Source organism: Pogona vitticeps, chromosome 2 (assembly GCF_051106095.1).
Source record: "Pogona vitticeps strain Pit_001003342236 chromosome 2, PviZW2.1, whole genome shotgun sequence".
Classification (NCBI taxonomy): Eukaryota; Metazoa; Chordata; class Lepidosauria; order Squamata; family Agamidae; genus Pogona; species Pogona vitticeps.
Window position 1 is genome coordinate 150,160,423 of NC_135784.1, and position 23,715 is coordinate 150,184,137.

The 23,715-nt window shown below is 45.4% G+C and overlaps 1 protein-coding gene across 5 annotated transcripts in view; it reads right to left on the bottom strand.

Annotated features, from left to right (window-relative positions):
* The window catches only part of FMNL3 (formin like 3), a 120,722-nt gene extending 102,573 nt beyond the window's left edge, over positions 1 to 18,149 (bottom strand). For 4 of the 5 annotated variants that reach the window (XR_012083908.2, XM_072990832.2, XM_072990834.2 and 1 more), the window contains exon 1: positions 17,785 to 18,039. Coding sequence is in view for 4 of the 5 variants with exons in the window: in XM_072990832.2 (XP_072846933.1) it covers positions 17,785 to 17,901 (117 nt within the window). In the remaining variant the exon portion in view is untranslated. Of the gene's footprint in view, positions 1 to 17,784 lie in introns of all 5 variants that reach the window. The other variant, XM_072990831.2, reaches the window with a different exon arrangement.
* Between the last annotated feature and the right edge of the window lie 5,566 nt (positions 18,150 to 23,715).

The following is a 23,715-nucleotide window of genomic DNA, read 5'->3' on the forward strand; positions in this document are numbered from 1 at the left end:
CATGAAGTTAGCCTCTCAGAAAACAGCTCTGTCCAGATTCTATCTCTGTTTCCTTATAGCAACGAAGCGCTGTCTTCTGTAAATCAGAAGTGAGCAAAGATGGGCCTTTGGGATTTTCAGGGAAACACAAAGAAGAAAAATTTGGTCCAGTGCAGATGTCAGGTTGTGAACTGAGGCCTCCAAAACTTCCTCCTACACACTTTATCATTGCTCTCTTTCCCACACCAAATGGTTTTATTCAAAAGAAGGAGCACTAACTTAGTGAGAATGTGATCTCAAATACCTCTGATCATAAGGTGTGGCACTTTGGTGATAAAAACTGACAAAATCCAAATGGCACCCACACACTAATTTAATAAGGCATAATCCATTTGGAAGTTCTTCTACAGAAACCTGGAAAAAAAAAAACGGCAGGGCCAAGTGATAAAAACTGGGCTTGCACCAAGAGGTTCTCAGTGCCTCATAGATAATATTAGAACAAATCTGCTCCTTTCTGTTGGTCTTCAAGATTCCCCAAAACCTCCTCCTGGAGTAACTGTTTTCGTGTTCGAACAATGTATGGTGGGCAGATTTCTGGAAAACAAAAGGAGGCATGACCCTTACTTCTCTACAGCAAATACTAACCCCACTAAAAAGAAGTGGACCTCATAGCCAAATGCTTGAGGGCATGGCTTACATTTTGCCTTTCAAGCATCTGGATGCACACACACCCATAATCTCTAAGGAGCAGGAAATCTTGTGGGACCTCCTTTGTAAATCTCTTCTCCAAAATTGACCATCACTGATTATCTCAGCCATGGTATTCCTATCAGGTGGATCAAGGGGGAAAAACTTGTGGCTCTCCAAGATGTTGTCAGGTTGCCACTCCCAGAATCCTACATCATCAGCTATATTGCCCAGGGCTAATAGACGTCAAAAGCCAGAAACATCCGAGGGGGCTACAACAAATGCAGGATCATTCTCAAGCTCTCTCACTATCCCCCCTCCACTCCTCAGTCTCCCCACCCATATTATTGAATTCATCCATTCTTGTTCTTGCCCTTCAAATTAATGACATCTGTGTTGCCTACCAGCTGAAACTGTCTGCCATCACCTCCCCTCCATATGTCTTATGTCAACTGGCTAACTATAAAACCCTTATCCATTCTGTTTTTACAGTGGTGCAAGCTTAGGTCTTGATCTGATTCTGGCTTTCAGGGGCCAATCTGGCTCCAGAGGCCATGTCTCTTCTCCCATGCCATCTAAGGCTCAGCTACTTGCAGTAACATGGAAGTTAAAATGTGCTACTATTTTTGGCCTCACTTTTTTGATTTTGGCCACACCTTCCACTGGAATGTGGAGCCGCAAGACTTTCTCCGAACTGGAAGTTGGCTTCTGGATCAGAAGTTGTCCTTCACCCTTCTACTGTAATCCTACAGGACATGACAGATCAGCTTTGCACTTGGAATACTAGCCTGGCTGCCACAGATGATTGGGAACCACAGGCTTGCAAGTAAAAACCCTGGTGGAAAAGGGATGCCCTAGTCTTCCTCTGCACCCCAACCCAAAAGCCAAGCAGGCTGCAACAGGAAGGGAGTACACAGAGCATAGAAATGTGTCTCTCTGGCTCTTCTCTGCCAATTCCACAATGGAGCAAAAAGCAGCACCCTGGGATGTACAGGTGGTCTCCCAGCAAAGCATTAAGCAAATGTAAACCTACCTAACTTTAGCAATCGTACTGCATCGTGCACCTTCAGACTTAATCCACCACTGAGATTTATATCCACCACTCAGATACTATCTCAGATAATGATTCTGCTTCAGATTCCCCCAGTTCCTGTGGCTTGCACAGTCATGGCATCTACACCACCACTCCCAACCTTTGACGTCTCTCATGCCTATATTATCCTTTTTATGAAGCAACTTAACAAAAGCAAGGACCCTTATATGGCACTCTATATGGTCTGGGGCCATATATAGTGTCATAAGGGGGTTAACTGGTTATGAAGTTACTTTCATGCCTTGAAAATCTTCATCTGCCGAGATAAAAACTATTAAAGTAAGAAGAACAGCCTCAAGAGTTTGGAAACATGAGTTCCAGATCCCCAAAGGAAGAGTTTCCTTACGGTAAGAGATGTTCAACAGTGGAATGGACAGCTTTGAAAGGTGGTGGACTCTCCTTTGTTACAGATTTCTCAGGAGCGGCTGGATGGGCATCTACCAGAAATATTTTGGGTGTCGAATTCTGCACTGGCAGAGGGGTGGAAAATATGACAGAGTAATTTTATGGCCAGAATCTTATTATTGGTCACATAAGGCATGCATAACTTGCTGTGGCTAACTGCAGCTGTGGGAGCATCTTCATGGTACAACTGGGTGCAGGACCCTGCCACCTCATCAATTAGCTGCAATTAGCCACGGCAAGTTACACAATCCTTACACAAACACTGATAGGATTCTGGCCATTGAGTTTGTGAATCCTGGCTACACTGGCTAAAGAAGGGGTGTACTGGGAACTGCAATTCCAGATATACATCTTTACAGCTAATTGGCAACCCTGTTCTTCCCTACTTACTGTATAACACACAGGCAACCTGCAGCCTTCCAGATATTTTTGGACTGCAGCTCCCATTATCCTGCATCCTTGGCTATGCTGCCTATACTGTCAGTCCAGCAATATTCATCAGACCAAGTGTTGACTATCCGTTATACATAATGCTGTGGCTGTGAAAATGCCATGGCATCGACGAATGGGTGCACATCTATGAATATTACCCCTCTTGGAGATAGAAGAATGTGATCTCCCTTTGTGAAAGAGTTTCTAGTCCTTATGGCTAAAATGAGTTTTAATATACATGTAGCCAATCTCTGACAATATGCCAAGGCCAAGGAACACTGTTGGCATTGCTTTTAGCACACAGTCTTCTTCTCTACCTCCAGCCCTAGCCTAGGACTACTTCACAGCTGCATAGCATGTGCAGAGGATTTGGAATTAGGTATAGTCATCTGAGTGTGGTATAGTGGATAGAGTGACGGACTAGGACACTTAAGAACAGGGTTCAAATCCCCGCTCAGCCATGGAAATTGACTGGGGCAGTGGAATTGGTAAAATGACTCTTTAAATACCTCACTTACCTCGAAAGCCCTATTAAGGTTGCTGTAAGTTGGTTCCGAACTAATGGCACAAAACACACAAACACACACAGAGGGGTCTGAAAATCTAAGCTTTCATTTTAATGTTTGTTTTTTAGTTAATTGATTTGAATGATTTGGGGGGGAAACCATGTTTCTATCCTTTAGGAAAGGAAATACAAGCTCAAATAGATATGTGAATTGCCTGAGGAAGCTTAAGAAGCCATAGAGGAAGCTAGATATCATTTTTCACAGCCAGGAGATGTGGCTTCAGTGACACACTTAATTCCTGGTTCTTTCCTGTGGCTTGCAAAAGCAAGCAAACAGTTCAAAATAAGCAAATACAAATAAAGTTCCACAATCTATACAAGTTCTGCAGTCAGTATTTATAACTTAGGGGACAGGTCAGAGTCTTCTCAACCCCACTAATGTTTGCTATTTATTAACCAATGCCTATGCCCATCTTCCTGTGCTAGATCTCTATAATTCTCTCCCTTTCTTTTTACAGTAATTGCCAAATAAAATCATCTCCACAACCCATAAAAATGGATTGTTGTTTAGTCGTTTAGTTGTGTCTGACTCTTTGTGACCCCATGGACCAGAGCACGCCAGGCCCTCCTGTCTTCCACTGCCTCCCAGAGTTTGGTCAAATTCACATTAGTAGCTTCAATGACCCTGTCCAACCATCTCATCCTCTGTCGTCCCCTTCTCCTCTTGCCTTCACACTTTCCCAACATCAGGGTCTTTTCCAGGGAGTCTTCTCTTATCATGAGATGGCCAAAGTATTGGAGCCTCAGCTTCAGGATCTGTCCTTCCAGTGAGCACTCAGGGTTGATTTCCTTCAGAATAGATAGGTTTGTTCTTTTTGCAGTCCAGGGGACTCTCAAGAGTCTCCTCCAGCACCACAATTCAAAATCATCAATTCTTCGGTGGTCAGCCTTCTTTCTGGTCCAGCTCTCACTTCCATACATCACTACTGGAAAAACCATAGCTTTGACTATGCAGACCATTGTTGGCAAGGTGATGTCTCTGATTTTTAAGATGCTGTCTAGGTTTGTCATCACTTTCCTCCCAAGAAGCAGGCGTCTTTTAATTTCGTGGCTGCTGTCACCATTTGCAGTGATCATGGAGCCCAGGAAAGTAAAATTTGTCACTACGTCAATATCTTCCCCTTCCATTTGCCAGGAGATGATGGGACCAGTGCCAAGATCTTAGTTTTTTTGATGCTGAGCTTCAGACCATTTTTGTGCTCTCCTCTTCCACCTTCATTAAGGAGTTCTTTAATTCTTCCTCACTTTCTGCCATCAGAGTGGTATCATCCACATATCGGAGGTTGTTGATATTTCTTACAACAATCTTGATTCTGGCTTTGGATTCATCCAGTCCAGCCTTTCGCATGATGTACTCTGCATATAAGTTAAATAAGCAGGGAGACAATATACAGCCTTGCCGTACTCCTTTCCCAATTTTGAACAAATCAGTTGACCCGTATCCAGTTCTAACTGTTGCTTCCTGTCCCACGTATGGGATTATCAGGAGAATGATAAGGTGGTCAGACACTCCTGTTTCTTTAAGAACTTGCCACACTTTGCTGTGGTTAACACAGTCAAAGGCTTTTGTGTAGTCAATGAAGCAGAAGTAGATGCTTTTCTGGAACTCTCTGGCTTTCTCTATAATCCAGCGCATGTTAGCAATTTGGTCTCTAGTTCCTCGGCCCCTTCGAAATCCAGCTTGTAGTTCTGGGGGTTCTTGCTCCACATACTGCTGAAGCCTGCTTTGAAGAATTTTGAGCATAACCTTGCTAGCATGTGAAATGAGTGCAAGTTGGAGCATTCTTTGGCACTCCCCTTCTTTGGGATTGGGATGTAGACTAATCTTTTCCATTCTTCTGGCCACTGTTGAGTTTTCTAAACTTGCTGGCATATTGAATGTAGCACCTTAACAGTGTCATCTTTTAAGATTTTAAATAGTTCAACTAGAATTCCCTCACCTCCACTGGCCTTGTTGTTAGCCAGGCTTTCTAAGGCCCACTTGACTTCCCTCTCCAGGATTTCTGGCTCAAGTTCAGCAACCACACTATCTGGGTTGTCTGGGCCATCCAGATCTTTCTGGTATAATTCCTCTGTGTATTCTTGCCACTTCTGGCAAAAATGGATACCAAATGCTAAATAAAAATGGATACCAATTTAAACTAAGGCGTCAGATCACAACAGGCATGGGCAACTTGCAGCCCTTCAGATGGTATTAGAGTACAACTCACCTCAGCCCTAGATGGGGTTGATGGGAGCTTTAATCCAACATCAGGAGGGCCACAAATTGCTCGTCCCTACATTTAGAGAACTAAGGAAGAGCACCCATCTGTATGGATCCAAATGTTATGTGGATTAAGAAAAGGAAGGAGCAGCTGAAGGTCCACAGAGACCCCCTTTTTTAAAAAATGGGCTAAGTCAAGTCATTTGTGTCAGCTAGAGTAGATCCACTGCATTAGCAGGGTTTGTTTAATCTACATCAATGTAAATACAATTGATTCAGTTGGTCTACTCTACATGGGATTTACAATTGATGTAGCTTTTAATCTACAACAACGGTTGTTAAGGGTTGCTATCACTCTTTCTGGTGTGGCTTTAGACTGTTAAACAGCCTCACAATTAGTAGACACGTGACTTATAAATTACTTGTACTCATCATGATATCTCCACATTGCAGAAATGCTGCACCCAGTGAATTTCTGCTTCTTGCACATTTTCTGAAGGCACCAGAGTCAGAAATAGCTTTAGAAGGCAGGGAAAGCAAATTGATCAAGGGCGGGTTCTGTTCTTAAGGCCCCCGGTTTTAAATCTTTATCATTGAGAGGAGCAAGAACAGTCTGGCTATTAATTACACTGCTCGATGGTTTCCTTTGTATTTTGTATTTCACAAATCTATACTCCACCCTTCAATACAAGTATTTCCAGGGCAACTACCTATAAAATATCGTAAATGCTTCAAGATGATTGCACTTCAGGATCTACAGATTTCTTAACAAGGTTACATTTAGGAACGGACATGCAACAATTACTGACAGTACAGCTGTACTGACTTTCAAATATGAAGATTTTTTTTCTCCACTTGTCCCTACATGGGCTCGAAACTTCACCAAAGATCCAACCTCAGTGTGCGCCTACACTGAATTTGATTTGCAGCTTGTATTATATCCGAAATTGCAATTAGTGCTCATGCAGAGGATAATTGGGGGAGAGGAAAGAATGTGGGGAGGGATGTTTCCCATTCCTGAACATCACACCCACAACTGCCTATGTCACTGAAACACCACCTATGAAATATGCCCGCCCCACCTTACAAGAATGTATTATAACTAATCACACCGGGGGGGGAGGGGGACCTGTTCAAATTGTTCCAGACTGAAAAAGTAGAACCCCACCTCCAGCAGCAGCATAGGGGGGAAAAGCCACTTTGTCAGCAAAAAAGGGGCTGGGTCAATTCGAACCAGCCTTTGCATCAGGCAGTCATTTAAAAACATACTTTGAATTCATCCATTTGATAAGTGGAGGAAATCCAGCAGTATTTGACTATGTAGCTGCAACCTTAACAGCAAAGAAGCTGAAGTACTGCAACTCGTTGCAGCTGCTGTCTAATTATTTTTCAATTGCTATTTTCACTGGTTTATTACACCCTCATGACAGGTTGGTGGCAGATTTGCTGCACTTAATGACAGGATGCCCAAGGGGGAGTACACTTGTAAAAAGTCATGGCCAGACTTTGTAGCTCCCATCCTCCTACCAAGAAGCATTACAGCCTATTCTTCCCTCCCAGATTTTGCTTTGTGCTTCAGATTTTGCTTCATTTCTTGCCTTAAACACCTTCAGCCTAAGCACACAGCGGCCATTTTACCAGCACCAAGACAAGAAGGAGACAGCTCACAGTTGCTAAGCAACAGAAAATTACATATTCTCCAACATGCTTTAGGCCAGTGGTTCCCAACTTTGGGTCTCCAGATGTTGCTGGACAAAAACTCCATGAATCCTTCACTGCTAGCTGTGCTGGCCAGGATTTCTGGGAGTTGTAGTCCAAGAACATCTGGGGACCCAAGGTTGGGAACCACTGCTCTAGGCACTGTATCCCCATGACCAAAGCAGAAGGGGCATAAAGGAAACTCATGCACTTTAGCCTAACCTACAAGGTTCCTCTTTTTCGCCTGAGGCCCCCCACACAAATTCAAGCATTTCCATCTTCGTTGAAATAGTTTCTTGAAATTAAGCCTTTCTCCTTAGTGATATGCCGTTTCCAGGGAAGTGATGCAATGTGACTGCAATTTCAGCAGCAGCATCATACTGTGGCTCATACATTTAGCTCACTATCAAGACTTGGCAAGCCATCCTACTGGGCAAAACTTTCAAAATGGCTCCCCTGTTTCAGAGGGTATCTTCATGACAACGTTTCAGCTAACGTTGCTTGCCTGGGCTGTGGCGCGGCCTGTTATTTCCCCTGCAACACCAGTTCCCGTTCCCCCTCTGACTAGGAAAGAATTCAAGTCCCCCTGCCAGAAGAAAGCCTTGGGTGTTTCTTCCAGATGGGACATTGCAGAGAAAGAGGAGTTTTATTCGCTCTCCCTCCCTCTCTGCTCTCTCTCGCTCTCTCTTCCACTGGAAAGAAGCCGAGAGGAAACCGATAGCTATTTCCACCCTTCTCTACCCTACGTTGTACAGAATTAACTGTGTGGGGAGGGATGCCATATGCTTCTATAACGTCATCCTGTTAGTAATTGTGTCTATGGCTGTGTGGGAAATTTAGTCCCTTGCCAGAAACAGCTCCCTTTGAAATCTCAAACCGGAAGTCCAAATTCTGAAACACAACCCAGCCAGGCAGCTGGATTCCATTGAATAAGGTTTGTTCCTGGGCTCTTTTCCTCCTAAAAGAGAGAGAGAGAGAGAGAGAGAGAGAGAGAGAGAGAAAGGGAGGCATGGAAGGAAGGAGCAAGAAAGAACCAGATCTTACATTCTTAAAATGTAGTTTTGAGTGTACTGTAATATGAAAATGTACACACGCCTGATAGAAAGAAGATTTTAAAAAAGGCTTTTTAACAAATAAAACAGTGGCTTGCTGTCTCTGTTTTGGCACTTTCTTGCTCTTTCATGGTTGTAGCCAGAGCCTGAAAAGCAATATTTATTGAACTACAACTTCCCGAGTGCCTCAAACAGCCAAGGATTCTGGGAGTTGCAGTCTAAAAAATGAATTTTTCAGACTCAAGATCTAGGCTTACACTTACAACTCTGAGCTGAAACAATGCCTGCCAAATTCAGCTTGTTCCACTCTCATCCAAGCCTTTGTGGGTTTCCACTCTGTACAGATCAGATCCAGCACTTTCCCACATTTTTAGCACCTTAAGGGTTTTTGTTGTTTAGTTGTTAAGTCGTGTCCAACTCTTCGTGACCCCATGGACCAAAGCACTCCAGGCCCTCCTGTCTTCCACTGCCTCCCCTTAAGGGTTAATGTCGCCTTTTATCAATTAATACAGAACACAACCCAGAGGGAAATGTTCTGTGAGGACTGGCTAGAAAAGCATCACTGTGGGGCTTGCAAGTAAGATCTGTCTGTCTTCTACTTGAACTCATTTCTCGACAGATTCATTGCTACCTGAATAATGAAACAGTAACCAAATAATTTGACTGAAGGGTGAAATATAAATCTCACTATCAGCCAATCCTACAGGTTGATAAACCAGCCAATGCTCTGAATCTGCTGGCTAGAACAATACAGTCAACACTCACTAATATGTATTAAATGTTGCTACCAATGGTTGTTTCCAATAATTAAGGATCCTGGTTTCTAGCCACCCAAAAGAGCAATCCTACCTTAAGAGCCAAGCTGGAATGTGAAAAACTTGTGAATCCTCCCCAAGCCAGAGCTCAGGAAAAAAATATATGTTTTTGGTCAATCATTCCTCCAGGTGCCACAGGCAGTGAGCATGCCGAACAAGGAATCTTGGGAGCGCTATTCGACCCTTCAGTCAAATGTATTTATGTAGTTTGACTGAATATATATATATATATATTAAACAATGTAATTAATAGATATACACATTGAATTATATATATATATATATATATAGTTTGACTGTATATATATATATTAAAGAATGTAATTCACACACACACACACACACACACACACGCCAGCTGTTAGGCCACATTGTTTAAAATTATATACAGAGAAACACAGACACAGATACTCAGTACAGAATGGATATATTAATGAAATGATGTAAACCTATGCCGGCTGTAAATCAGCATCCTCCACCCACCCCATTTGCCATCACTATGAGAACGAGATCTCAATTGTGGACACAGAGTTAACTTCAATGTTCCAGTGACAGTCACAAGAAAATTTAATCCCCATCCTTTCTTCAGCCCTATGAACCACTTAAAAGAGATCCACAGGTCTCCTCAGCTCTTGTGGCCTGCTTTTGGGGGTACACATGGGGAGGTGACTGTATTTGGTAGAAGGGATCACCTACCCACCCAAGTTTTGGTACAGCTTGCCCTTCTGCCAACAGAATGCTGCCATTGGTTGCTACCTCTCCCCTCTTCTGTATTTTAAAAATCTGGATTTTTTTTTTAGAGAAGTGTTGAAAGTTTTGTGGAATAAATATATTGGAAAGTATTTTCTAAAGCACTGACAGGCCTTCCTGGAAAGGTAATTTCAAAGATCTAAGCCAGGACAGCTCCACAGCAAATGCCACTGCTTGTAGAGAGATGTTTTGACTCCTTCCCCCCCCCCCCTTTAGTCCATTTCGAAGGCCAGGAGAGCTTGGCTGGAAGAAGATCATCTCCCCAGGGAAAGGTGAGCCCAAGCCATTTAAGGCTTGAAAAGTCAGTTCCAGCATCTTAAGCTGTACTTAGAAACATGCATAGCGTACTCAGAAGTACACTATCACTCCTTTCTCCTGGAAGCAACTTTGGGGTGATGCAGCTTGTACGGGGTTACACAGGCTGGCTTTTCTTCAAAGAGATCCAGTGGAGAATCAAGTTCCCGCCCCTGTCTAACTCAGTGTGCTGTCTATGACTCTTATTGCCTTTGTAAACATGCAAAGAATCATTAAATCAAGCAGTAACATATAAATAAACCTTTTTGGAATGAGACAGAGCATTTGGAAGTGTGTAAGCAATGTATAAGGAAACCTCAGAAACTTAAGAGGTTGCTGCATCTATATTGACTGAGAAATGGTTTCTCATTCAGTTTACATAGCACTATAAAGTATTCCAAGGAGTAGTATTATTACTGTGATCCCTTACAGTAAGATTCCCATTGGTCAAAGAATAATGTCTGCAAAATTCAGTCAAATTAGGCAAAACAAGGTAAATTATGCAGTTGCGTTCAATTTTCATAATGTTATAAAGACACACAATTGGGATCTCTTTTCCCATCAAATATAACAACAGAAGATGGCCAAATAGAGAATTATTAGATTCCACATCCCTTAACAAGAAAGGAGAAAAGCCAGAAATTCAATAAAATCGTATTCTTTGTTGGGTCAACTTTGGTTGCTGCAGGTGGACGCGTGCGCATTTCCACATTTCTAGGTCAATGGAACATTTGTGAAAAACAAATGCTTGTAAGCTAGGCTATTGATCTAGCAAAGTTAAGAGTAGACAACATGAAACAAGACAAAGCTAAAGAGATGTAACTTTTTCGTTTAGAAAACTTTTTCGTTTAGAAAACAGATAGATCAAGGGAGTGTAGAATTATTAGAGCAGGAATGGGGAATGTATGGCTCTCCAGATGTTTTGGACTTTAACTTCCAGAAGCCTCAGATTGCATGGCCAATGGAAAAAAAATGTGAGTGCTAGAGTCAAAAACATCTGGGGAGAAAGAAAGAAAAGGTTTCTCTCTGCTGAAGAACTCAAAACCAGGAATTAAATTAAGACTATGGGTACTGAGTTACTTTTTCACTCAACATCAGACTTAGAAAAGACAAGATGAAATTAACACTGTTAAAACACTGTTTGCTCGTAAAAATATCATTTAATGCAGAGATACTCAAAAGGACAGGTTCAGCTGGCTCTGCCGTTTATGTTACTAGCAATGCCCAAACTATCTGGGCTAGAGCTGCCTCCCTACCTTTAGTAATGTCTCTTTAGCTAGTGTTTTTCAAGTTGCATAGAGCTCTAAGGTTTTACTAGGCGAAGCTTTGAGGATTTCATTGCTGTTTTTGTCTTTGTTGCTGCTGCTGCTGTTGTTGTTATGTACCGTCAAGTCAGAACCAACTTATAGCAATCTTCATAGAGCTTTCAAGATAAGTGAGATATTTAAGGAGTGGTTTTACCAGTCCCACATCCCCAGTCAGATTCCAGGGTCAAGTGGGGATTTGAACCCAGGCTTTAATGAAGACTTTAATGAAAGCAGACTGCGCCTTGATTGTGTAGTTTCCATCTCCCTGCCAAATGGATGGTTGGATGTAGAAGCATGCGTTTACTTGCGCATGCATGCATGCCAGCCTGACTCCCAGAATTCTGCACCGAAAGAATTCAAATTCTGCAGCAGGAAAATGAAATCATGTGCCCCTGTGCAAGTCAAACAAACTGAACAAATCTGCTTACACTTTGTTTTGAAAAATTCTGCAGTGTTTATTATGTTTCATAACTTATTCTAATTTTGCTATTCAAAATATAGAGAAAAGGTTGTACCACTGCATAAGGGCCAACTTTGAAATCAATGGAAGCTTACTCTGTCCAGGCTCATTACTGGCAGACTGTTCTTACTCTGAGATTCCAGAGGCAGTGCCCGTCTGCTTTCACAGCTATAAGGATTAAAAACCTGCTCTTTTTATAATAAAGAAAAAAAATACTAAGAATCTGAAGGTGCTGAAATCTATGTCCACAGTCTATGCTTTTTCTCTATCAACTCTAACTCACATCAGAATACAGTTCCACCGACTTGTTTCTTCAAGCACATGAGCACTGATGAAAGACACAAAGACAAACATAGCATAATGCTAATCTTCCTTTACCTGCCAGTCCACAAGGACCTCTGTTATTAAACCATGGGTGCTGGTTATTATGGACTGTTGGTCAATAAAACAGTACATGTTTTACGAAAGATGTCATGTTCCATCTCCGACATTTCCATTTAAAAGGGGTAACTGGAATATTTGGATTGTGTCTTGGATTCGGAAAAATACTGAAATACTAACTGAATCAGCCTGATTCGAACCAAATGTATGAGGTCCAGATCAAAGCTAAGTGGACAGATTTGAATAAATGCATTCACAAACTGAATAGAACACAACACAAATTGCTTGAACGTCCTTCCTTCCTTCCTTCCTTCCTTCCTTCCTTCCTTCCTTCCTTCCTTCCTTCCTTCCTTCCTTCCTTCCTTCCTTCCTTCCTTCCTTCCTTCCTTCCTTCCTTCCTTCCTTCCTTCCTTCCTTCTTTGAAAAAAATCAAACTTTCAGGTTCCCTCTATGTAAATCCTTGAAACTAGCTATCTGAAATATAGAAGGCTTACTCATCTCTCGAGGGTCTACCTTATTTCCAGACTTTTTATGCATCAATACAAAAAGAAAGAAAAAACATGCTTGTTTTGGTTTCTCAAGACAAGTCAATGAAAGGGTTATACATCAATTCATATCCAGGGCACAAATTAAATATACGAGGCAAATTTGGTCTAGACCCAATGCTGATACAATCCAATGTACCAAATTGGCATCCAAATCAGATCCAGGGGGCCACAAGCAAGCCAGAATAGTATCAACCAAGCCAATTCTCTCTAAATTGGCTTCTTCTATGTGTGAAGTACTACATTTCCCAGCATCCCTAGGATTGAAGGGGAATGTAGTACAAAACCCTAGAAGGTGCCAAATTGGAGGAGGCTGCAGTGATGCATAAGGGACTATATCAACCAATGCTCTGACTCAGCATGAGGGAAACTTCTTATGTTCCCTGTGTCATCTTGTGTGGTTTTTGAGACATTGCAGTCGTTCCTCCATATCTGGGCACAAATGGAACTATTCAAACAGTCCTCGTGCCCATCACTGGCAGGGGAGAAACAGTTGGGAACTATGTACGCGCCTCATGCTGTCAGCTTCCTGTCACAAACATACTTTCCAGAGTTGAAGGGGGAAAAGTCCCCTGGAAATTCCCCCCTTCCCCCAAGAAAACAAGTACACTGAATGGCTTGTCAGCAGCCTTGAAAGCTTCGCACAAATAATTACATCTTGTATGCCAGAATTCTGTTACAAAGGTTCATGAGACTGAAAGAAAACCCCCTCTGGAAAACAGAAAAACAAGAATTCTTAGATTTTGCCCTTAAAATCAATTAACACAGGCCTGTTCAGAATGTATGCCTATCCACATATGTTGCAAAGAGAAAGAGGGCTCCAGGATGGCACCTCTGAGGTCAACGTTCACTCGGTGCTGCCCAGAGGGATATTTGAAATGTGTCTATATGAACGCTTTGGACACTGGCTCACAATATGGCCAGTTTCCTTTCATTCTCAGGAGCCCGTCTGAGTAGAACTCTGAAGCTTGATCTTCACAGTCCAAGCCTAGTCCTCATTCTTGGCTAGTGTTCCCTTGACTTGGTGTCCTGCAGAGGTGCTGGACCACAACTCCCATCATGCCTCATAATTGGCCATGCTGTCTGCAGCTGATGGCAGCTGTCATCCAGAATAGCTGGAGGGCGCCAGCTCCTGGAAGGCTGGCAAGCTGACTTGTCATTAGGAAGAATGAAAGAGCTTTGCGGCACAGTGGTTAAACTGCCATACTGCAGTGATGACTCTGCTCAATACCCGAGTTAAATCCTGACTGGCTCAAGACTGACTCAGTGTTCCATCCTTCTGAGGTCATCAAATTGAGTACCTGGGGCGGGGGGGGTATGTGTAGCCTGCATAATTAAATTGTAAACTGCACCAAGAGTGCTTTAAGTGCTATGGGGCAGTGTATAAGCAGCACCCTCTGCTTTGGCTGGTCATTATGAAGAATAATCAGGTAAAACATTGGAGTGCACCATGTCAGACTATGGACAGGGTGCTGGGAGGGGGAAATACACACACAAAAAACTTAGCATGTAAGCAAATGCATCCGAGAATACAGCTTTGTATTATCCTGATCTGCCAGCATGCTACATGCTAAGCGAGGGATTTTTTTTCTGTGAAGCCAGCCTCAGAAATATACCCCTCACCCATCCATACACTATCTGAAGTGGTTCAGCCCAAAATTCTGCCTCCTTCATTCCACACAGTAAGAGTCAACATAGCATAGTGGTCACAGCCATGCCAGGGAAACATATTGCCCTCCAGACATTGTTTGCTTGCAGTCCCCATTAGCCTCAAGAAACAGGGCCAATGGGGAGGGATAATGGGAGCACCTAGAAGTCCACAAAGTCGCTCACCCCTGAGTTAGAACGGTGGATGAGGAATGGGGGACACCCAAGTGCAAATGCTCCCTCAGCCATTGTAATCGCTCGACATCTCTGGGGCAGTCACTTCAGGTGGGTATCTCCCCATGTCCTCAGAAAGTATGGAGGGAAAGGTTGGGTCACGCCGCCTCAACTCCCTCACCCTCCACCCCGACAGTCTCAGACTTCGTGCAGTGAGCAGAGGGATCAGAAGGAGAGAGCATCACCTGTGGAGTTGAAGGCATTTAGAAACTCCCACGCCATCAAGGACTTCACACCGCCAGCTGCACAGAAGTTTCTAAGTGTCTTCAGGTGAACTGGCGAAGGTTCTCCCTTAGAAAGCTCTCCAAGCATGAGAGGTCTGGAAATAGGGGTCATTTCTCTTCTCTGACTCTCCAATAAATTGTTTGCAAATGCCTGTATGGGACCTGGATCTTTCAAGCGGACCTTCTTCATGGGGTTTCTTTGAGGAAAAACATAATGGGTCAGAACCACACACTCCTTGAAGGAAGAGTAGGATCTAAACATCACAGGGGGAAAAACACTTTTTAAAAGGAGGTGTCATTCAGTTCTCAAACATCATTCTACTTCCCATAAGTGTCCCTAGAAATGATCCATCTCTTCCTTTCTATAAGAAGAAAATACAAGGTCCCTCTCTATCCCTTGGGATTTTGTTTTTTATGGAATGGACTGTTCTACTTTGCTGCTGTCACCAGCCTCCTGGATCCAGTCCAAGACATTTCATGTCTTGATGCCAAAGACGTGATGCTTACATCCCTGTTGGACTTCCAGAATGGAGTGGCAGATAAACTTTACTTCAATGCTGGCAAGGGAGAAAGATCCTCCTTGAGGGCACCAGGCCTCGAGGGCAGGGCAAGTGGCACAGGCATAGCTCTGCCGTAGCAGAAAGGAGAAGGGCACAGGAGCTCAGGAGTGGAGGGAAACTGAGAAGCTAAATGTGCTGCCAACGTCATCTGCTAGCTGAATCAGCTGCCTCACTCTCCCTAATGGTAGAGCTGCCCTATTGAAATCCTTAATACAGGTTAAGGCTATGACCACGCCTTGGGTACATTCCCAGAAACACATCCTACAGACCGATTGGAACAGTGTCATGATGATGCATTGATCTAATTTTAAAACATCTGGTAGCCTCTAATCAAGATCCCGACGGAAGACTCCAACCACTGTTAAGCTATCCCTAAAAAAGGCTTCTAGAAAGCAAGACCTATGTTAGAAAAAGTGTCTCTAAAGTAGGTTAAGTCTAATTTCTGTAGTCTCTAGCTTCATTTTCAGTGGGGCTTGCATTTCTGACCAGGATTACACCAAAAAAGATCAAGCAAATCCCATTAAAGTGATCATGTAAAGTCATGCCACAAATATAGGGCCAGGCATCCACCCCCGTGCACATGCCTGCCACACACAAATGGAACATTTCCCCGCTCAATATGCGCTAAAGGAGAGACAGTACCAGCCAGTCCTGGCTTCCGGTGATCATGGACTCTGCTTCTGCACGGACCTCTGATCCCTTGTCAGGCAACGGTGTCAACAGCAGCTGACCAGGCAGAATTGCCTTCCTTTCATTCATAGGTTAGAAGTATGTGTAAAGGTGATGAATCTTGTCATTTGCAAACAATGCCCCCTGCCCTCCTCTGCTGTATTAGAGATGAACAACCCATGTGGTTGCACATACCAAACAATGAAAGTGATAAAGGGAGACGTGGGCATTCCACAGCCCTGCCAATGCCAGTCCTCACCCAAATGGTTCACAGCAGGGGAAGGAGAGGGCAAGCCAAAGTCTTGAATGGCGTTGAGGCCCATGGATACCAGAGGGTAGAGAGAGACCAACCCATGAAATAAAGATGGTTACGATTCCAAAGAACAGCGTGGATCCAGCAGAAGTCAAGTACTACTGTATGGGTAAGCAGGCATGCAGTTCTATTTACCTCTATATACTAGTAGTGCTGAGGAAAGACTACAAATCCCATAAACCCCACTATCAGCATGTCTAGTGGGGGGGTTCTTGGAAACTGTAGGCAAAACAGATTTTCTCCAGGCTGTGTTATATAGGAAGAATCGAGGACAGCAAAAGTGCTAAGGGTTCCATCACATGAGTTCTAAGAAGAAGTGAGAACAAGAACTGAACCCTCCAGAGCTGATAATTTAGGACTACAGTTGTCTAACATCGAGCTGAGAAGGAAAGGGGCAAGGCTAATCCACACGTTTGTTTTCACTTAAATTCTGACTTCCCCGCGCCAAGTGGGTAAAGGCAAGCTGAACGTCCCATTCCCACCATCTCCTACTAAAATGGCTGTGGGCCATGCTGGCTCGGGAGGGTGGCCGCTGTGGCAGTGTGGAGGCTGCCCGGCTGAGGAAGACAGGACAAAAGGAGGAGGAGGAGGAGGAGGGAAGGAGCTACCTCTGTGCCCCTCACCGGGGATCACAGGTACTGGCATGGGTCCGTTGGAGGAATCCAGATACCTGACCCATCCAACCCTCTGCCTGGTATAAAGCATCTGCCAGGTTTCTACCAGAAGGACTTGGAATCTGTCTGAATCAAAAGTCAGGAAGATCTGAGATAATTTTTTTTAAAAAAGGAAACTACCTAGGATCTATTGGTGGACAACTTGAGAAATGTGTTTCGTGAGGGGGCAGGGGTGGAATAATACATCTGAAATCCAATCAGGGATCTATCTAGCTGGAAAGAGTTCCTCCAACTATCTTTGAGGAGGGAGGATCAAGGACTCTAAATACTTATGGATCTACGGGGTTGGGGGGAAAAACGGCGGATTGGAAGGACATTGGACTGGATCACATCAGCAGCGAGTATTCGAGATGGGTGGGTTGTGGGGTGGCAAAAGAAACAGGCTAGAGAGAACGGCAACCGACCAGGCGAGAAGCGGGTGAGCTGCAGAACAACCGGAGGCGATGCAGGCAGCCAGCAGATCTTTTTAAGAAACCCATGGAAGAAAAAGAGTAGGGAAAAAAAGGATTCCGAGCAGAGGGTCCCATCTCTGACGGGGCCAGGAATCATGTCTGGGGAAGTTGGGGGCGGGGGAGGAAAGCGCCGTGTGGTTGGCGGTCTCCAGCCCTTCCTGCAGGAGAGCGGGTCGGTCGGGAAACGGAGCGGAATCGGGACGATGCCCCCCCCCCCGGAGAGCCTCGCAGCGAATCGACTCACGGCGGGGGCTGACTCGGGGGTGTGAGCGAGGGAACTAGATGAGGGGTCGGGGGGGGGAGAGAGAGAGAAAGAGAGAGAGAGAGAAGGGGAGGGTCTCTCACCAGCACCATCGCGAATCTCTCTTCCAGCTCCCCTTGATCCGGCATGGGCACTTTCCCCGGCGGGGGCGGCAAGAGCCCGGACCCCCCGCCCGGTTCCCCGCTCTCCGTATTTCCCATCCCCGGCCCAGGCGGCTCCCGGGGAGGCGGGGGCGGCTCAACCCTCCTTGGGTGTCCCCGCGCGAAACGGAGCCGCCGTGGCCAGGAGGCGGCGGCGGCGGCGGCTGCCTCGCAGTCCCTCCCTCGTTCCCTCCGTCGCCCAGCCTGGGACAGGACGGGGCTGCCGAGCCCGCCCCCAGCACCGCCCGCCCGGAGCCATCTCCCGCCCAGCCGACGGAAAACGAAGAGCGGCTCCTTCCCTCCCTCCTTTCCTCCCTCCCTCCCGAGAGGCGCCTCCGCCCCTCCTCAAATCTTCTGCCCACATGTGGCGTCTCCCCTCCCACCCGGTCAGCCCCCCCGTCCCTCCCTCCCTCCCTTTCGGCCCGCGTTAGATGCGCGTCTGGGCTCAACGCGGGCGCGTCCTCAGGACCTGCCTGACCCCCTCCAGGCTAAAGCGCGGGCAAGCCATGGACAACGGCTTCCGAACAAACGCCCACCGGGGATCGCGCTGTTCCCGCCACGCTGTCCCGGCGTGAAGGCGGCTCCTCTCCCTTGTTAAGGCCCGCCCGAGTAGACACGCTTACGTGGGAACAACAAAAACAAAAACCCTTGATTTTATCGGGGCATAACTTCCGAAGAAACGAAGTTGAGGTCTAACTGCTGAACAAAGTCGCCGGCGAGGGACTGCGCTGGGGGCGGGGGGGGCAGCGACATCAACCTGGATTGCCCGGTCTACCAATCTACTAAAATGCATAAAGGATGCCTTGGGATCGCTGAACAGTTACCGTCGCCAATCTAGATTAAATGGCCTTCAGGATTCAAGACCGAATCCAAGGACAGGTTGCTTCAGCACCGGTGTGTTCTGGAGGCAGCCAGAAGAAAGGCCCATGGAGTCCAAGCAAGTGTGCGTAGATAGGCTTGGCAGCCGTAGAAGCGGTTCCTATCATAAACGCAGTCGTCTTGAGGATGCAGCAGGGTTCTGTCGGTGTATTTGCTGCAACGCACTAAAAACTGCTACATCTATGGGGGGGAGGAAGGAAGATCATCATCTCTTTAAAACACTTCTTCTGCCTGCTTCGATTTATAGGAAAAGAAAGTGACTTTGCGAATTGTATAGTAAAACGGTGGGATCCTAGCTATGTTTGTTTCGTATAAATCGTACAGATCTCAGTGCCTCTAACCCCCCACCCCCGAATTCTGCGTGATCGAGAAGCACTGGGTCCGGGTTTCATCTCTTGCATTCGGCGGCAGACCTCTAAAATCTGGGGGCATTCTGAGCAAATTCGGTTAGCATCTGGCCATAAATCAAGGCGGCCGCTTTCCTATGCACGTTTACATAGGAGTTAAGTCCGAACATAGAAAAGCCATCATTGGGCACTTACTCCGATCAGGTTTAGAATCGAGGCAAAAAAAAAAATCAGAAAGACAGTCAGCAGGGGACTGAAAGCGGAAAACAAACAATTCAAACCAGAATCGCTTCCCATTTCCCCCCCTCCCGCTTCGGGGGAAAAAAAAACCCTCCGCCCCGCCAAAGTTTGGAAGTTGGCAGTAAACTGAAGTCGAGAAAGACACAAAGGGAGCCGTTTCCCCACCCAGCCCACTTAATAGCAAGCATCCGGCGTTAGCCGCAAGGAGACGAAAGGCTGCCCCCTGCCGGTGGAGTCCCGACTCTCAGAGAGCGGCCGTCGGTCAGCCATTTCTTTTCCCTGCCCATTGGTTTCAAAGGAGCAGCGGGAAAGGAGCGCCCATTTGTTATAGTGGATGGCAAACAACACTGAGCAGGGAGTTGGACTCCGTGGCCTTATATAGGCCCCTTCCAACTTCATTTCTCTATGATTCATCATTATTCCCCCATTTTTAGAAGAGCACATGTAGATCCTTCTTCTTGCAAACAATGCAGGGTCAGAGTAGCTGAGAGCTCAGAAGAGCCTGGGCCAGTTCGCATTTCAGATGAAGCCCACTAGTTCTTTGGGAAGAGGGATAAAACATATTTAAATGTAAAGAATGGTGTGTGATCTGTTTACTTTTTAAATCTGTAGAATGGCTGGCAGTGATGCACCCTTGGTTAAGGTGAACCCACCCTCCTGGCCCATTGAGGCCCAGGGCCAAATGACCGTGCTAATACAGTAACCCTCTTTCTTGTCCAGGGCTGGCCTCATCATTAGCCAGAACAAGGCAGTCGCCTCAGGTGACAGAATTGGGGCCAGTGGCAGAGCTGGCATCTGTCACCTCACTATCACCTGCTAATGGCTGCGAACACAGGTTAGGAATTTGATTCTCCCACTGCGCCTCCTACAATAACAGCCAGCCTGTCTGGCCTTCGGCAAGGTGCGCAGTCCCAGGGAGACCCCAGAGGAAGAGAAGGGTAAACCATGAATAAGGTAAAGGTTCCCCTTGGCATTTAGTCCAGTTGTGTCGGACTCCAGGGGGTGGTGCTCATCCCCGTCTCCAAGCTGTAGAGCCATTGTTTGTCCGTAGACAGTTTCTGTGGTCACCTGGCTAGCGTGACTAGACACAAAACGCCATTACCTTCCCACCAAGGTGGTACCTATTTATCTACTTGCATTTACATGCTTTCGAACTGCTAGGTTGGCAGGAGCTGGGACCTTCCTCCCTCACTTTTCTTTATTCAGTTTTCCTTTATTAACTTTTCCAAGTCCTCCTCAACCTCTCATACTCACACTTCCCAAACTTCACAGAGCAGGCAGTTGATGCTCCATCAGATGATGAATGTTCCAGGAGCGGATTCTACCCTATATGTATATCAAATGCTGTGGCTTCTTACATGCTATTGCTGATCTTAGTAGGGAACCATAGTGTGTGAAAAATGTGCATTAGCTTGCAGATATATGTGCTGCCTAGCCAAAACATGCAGATATGTGGGCATGACTAGCCTGTGATAGAACATTCAAATGGTTCTCTGCTATGGTCAAAAGGCAGGGCAATTAATGGGTTTCTACTCATTTTTAGGATGACCCATCTTACCTATTGTTGCTGAAGCTGCCAGGAGGAGTGTGTGATTCTGACAGCAATTAGATAAAGTCAGGACAAGGTTGGAGCAGGCAGATGTCATTAAGGCTCTGTGACTGTTCTTCCCATTAGAGTTGTGGGTTTTTAAAACTACAACTGTCAAAATTCCCCAGTTAGCTATGGTTGAGAAATACAAGTGTTCACACCTTTTCCTCCCATACATTGAGCCAGAAAAGCTTGCTTACCCAGACTCCCCGAGCTGGGTATGTTGGCTAGGATATTCTAGGGAGATACAATCCAAAAAATAACTTTTCCAAACCCTGTTTTTAGCACTGATATCCACCCACTTCTCTCCAAACTCTTATGATCAGGTCCACTTATGAACATAGTCCTCCTTCACTTCATGAAGGAGGGCTATGCAAGGAAATCTGGGCTGACCCAAGACATTTTGCTGCCTGAGAAAAATACAATATTCCCCCTCCACTCCACAAATTGATGATTACACTCAACATGATCAATGGGACGGGATCCTCTTGCATAACTTGTGGGCAGCGAGTTGATTTAAAGGGTACAGTACAGACTTGGTGGCATGCACAACTCTTGTTTTCCATGAGCTGGAAATAGCTAGAGGTTGAGAAGAGGAATCAGGGAGTGGAAGAGATGCTCTGCCAGCATCTGTATTACCTGAGACAGGTGCTTCACTTCACCTAATGCTTCACCTGCTGGGGCAGAAGATGACGGTTGTGGATTATACCCACATTGGTCATTTCTTTGTCCTCCATTACGATGCCCCAATCAGCCATGTCTCTTACCACAAAACAGAAACCACCCCTCCAAATTTAGCAGGTACAGTGGTGCCTCGCTTAGATGATGATAATCCGTTCCACTGAAATCGCTGTTTGGCGAAATCATTGTCTAGCAAAAAGCATTTCCCCGTTGGAATGCATTGAAACCTGTTTAATGCGTTCCAATGGGGAAGAATCGTCGTTGTCTAGCGAAGATTGGCCATAGGAAAGCCGCTTTGCGAACCACCGATCAGCTGTTTAAAATGCTGTCTTGCGAATCTTAGGTCCCAAAAACACTTGTTTTGTGAGCGTAGAGAGAGCTGTCAAAATCGTCGTCTAGTGAAAATCGGTTTGTGAAGCAGGGACCAAACATTGTCCAGCAAAATTCCCCCATAGGAATCACTGTTTTGCAAATCGCTATAGCAATCGCAAAAAGTCAATGTCTAGCAAAAAAAAACTGTCATGCGGGGTAACTGTCTAGTGAGGCACCACTGTACTCTCTACACAGTAAAAATGTGCTGGGTACTCAAAGAATTTATAATTTGTCTGGCAAATTTCTGAGTTCACTGTGCTGACACTACCATCTGAGACTTTACCCTTATGTCAGTGTGTGAAGGAGTGACAAGGAGTGCGCCGTCCTCTGAGGAAAAAGACGCGGTAGAAGAGAGTGGATGTGCCGAGGGGGTGTTGATAGAAATAGATCAAACAGACGTAATAGGAGAGAGTCCATCAGAGGTGTGTCTTGTGGAGGAGGGAGGGGAGGATTTAGATTTAATAATCGGGGAGGACATAAAAGAGGAGAAAAATGCGCGGGCTTTTAGACTTTGTACTGACCTGAACCCGGAGAGGAGCAGAAGCCGAGGGGTTCAAATGGAACCCATGCTCAGATTCGAGACCCCAGTGGGTGCTGCTGCCGGTTTCCCTAATCTGGCTATGGGAGGAGGTTTGCTTCCTGACCCAATATTCTCAGGAGGCAGAGGAAAGACTTTGGACCCGCTAGAATGGACTGTAACGGTTTATCCACGAAATCACCCTGGTGGGAGGAGGGTGATACGCCCTGGACCGGAATTCCAGAAGAAACCCTTGGAAGGCGACTGGGCGAGGCACCCTTGTTGCGGAACGGTATGTGCCGTCCGGAGTGCCCCCCTTCGTCCTATGACCGATCTTGAGAGGTTCGGACCGGCTCCTTACTAGGAGAACAAGAAGCACCACAAGTTGTACATTCTAAGAGGTACCATTTATTGTCTGACCAGTGTTTGCAGGATCCGTTTGATCCACAGGAGTTGAGTTCCCATAATAATAAAACTGTTAATGTTGGGTTATACGATGAGCCTCCGTGTCTCTTTCCCGCCTTCACTAATAGCGCCCCCCCCCCCGGCTAGGGAAGAACTATCTTACACAGTGAGATTTCCCAACATCACAAGAAAACAACATCCTGGTCTTATTTTATTTGTCTGTTTGTTGTCTGTTGTCCTGCACAGAAAACTGCCAAATTCTGTGCAGCTTAATGCCCATTTTTGTAAATCCTGTGCAAGAAAAAAAGCTACGCTGTGCAGGAATTGTAATAATCCAGTACAGTTTATCATTTCTTCCAGGGAAATAAAAAGACAATTAAACCATTCTAAGAAGTCTGCAAGATTTCCTGCAAGATCTGTTGGGGGAATAAAATCTCACACAGAGCAATCTTGCTGTGAGGAGAAAAAGAGTGATTTCTTCCCCTCTCCCCTTGACTCCTCTCTGAAAGCAAGAGATGGTGAGATTCATAGAATCACAGAATAAATGAGTTGGAAGGGGCCTATAAGGTAATCGAGTCCAACTCCTGCTTAATGCAGGAATCCACATCAAAGTATTTCTGAAAGATGGTTGTCTAATTTTCTCTAGAATGGCTCCAGCACTGGAGCACTCACCACCTCCTGAGGTACAGTAATTGGTTCCATTGTCAAATTGCTTTAATAGTTAGGATCCCCCCCCCCCGATATTTAGCTTATATTTGGCATCCTGTAACTTGAGCCCATTATTATGTGTCTTGCTGTCTGGGATAATCGAGAAAAGGTCCTGACCCTCCTCTATAAGATTACCT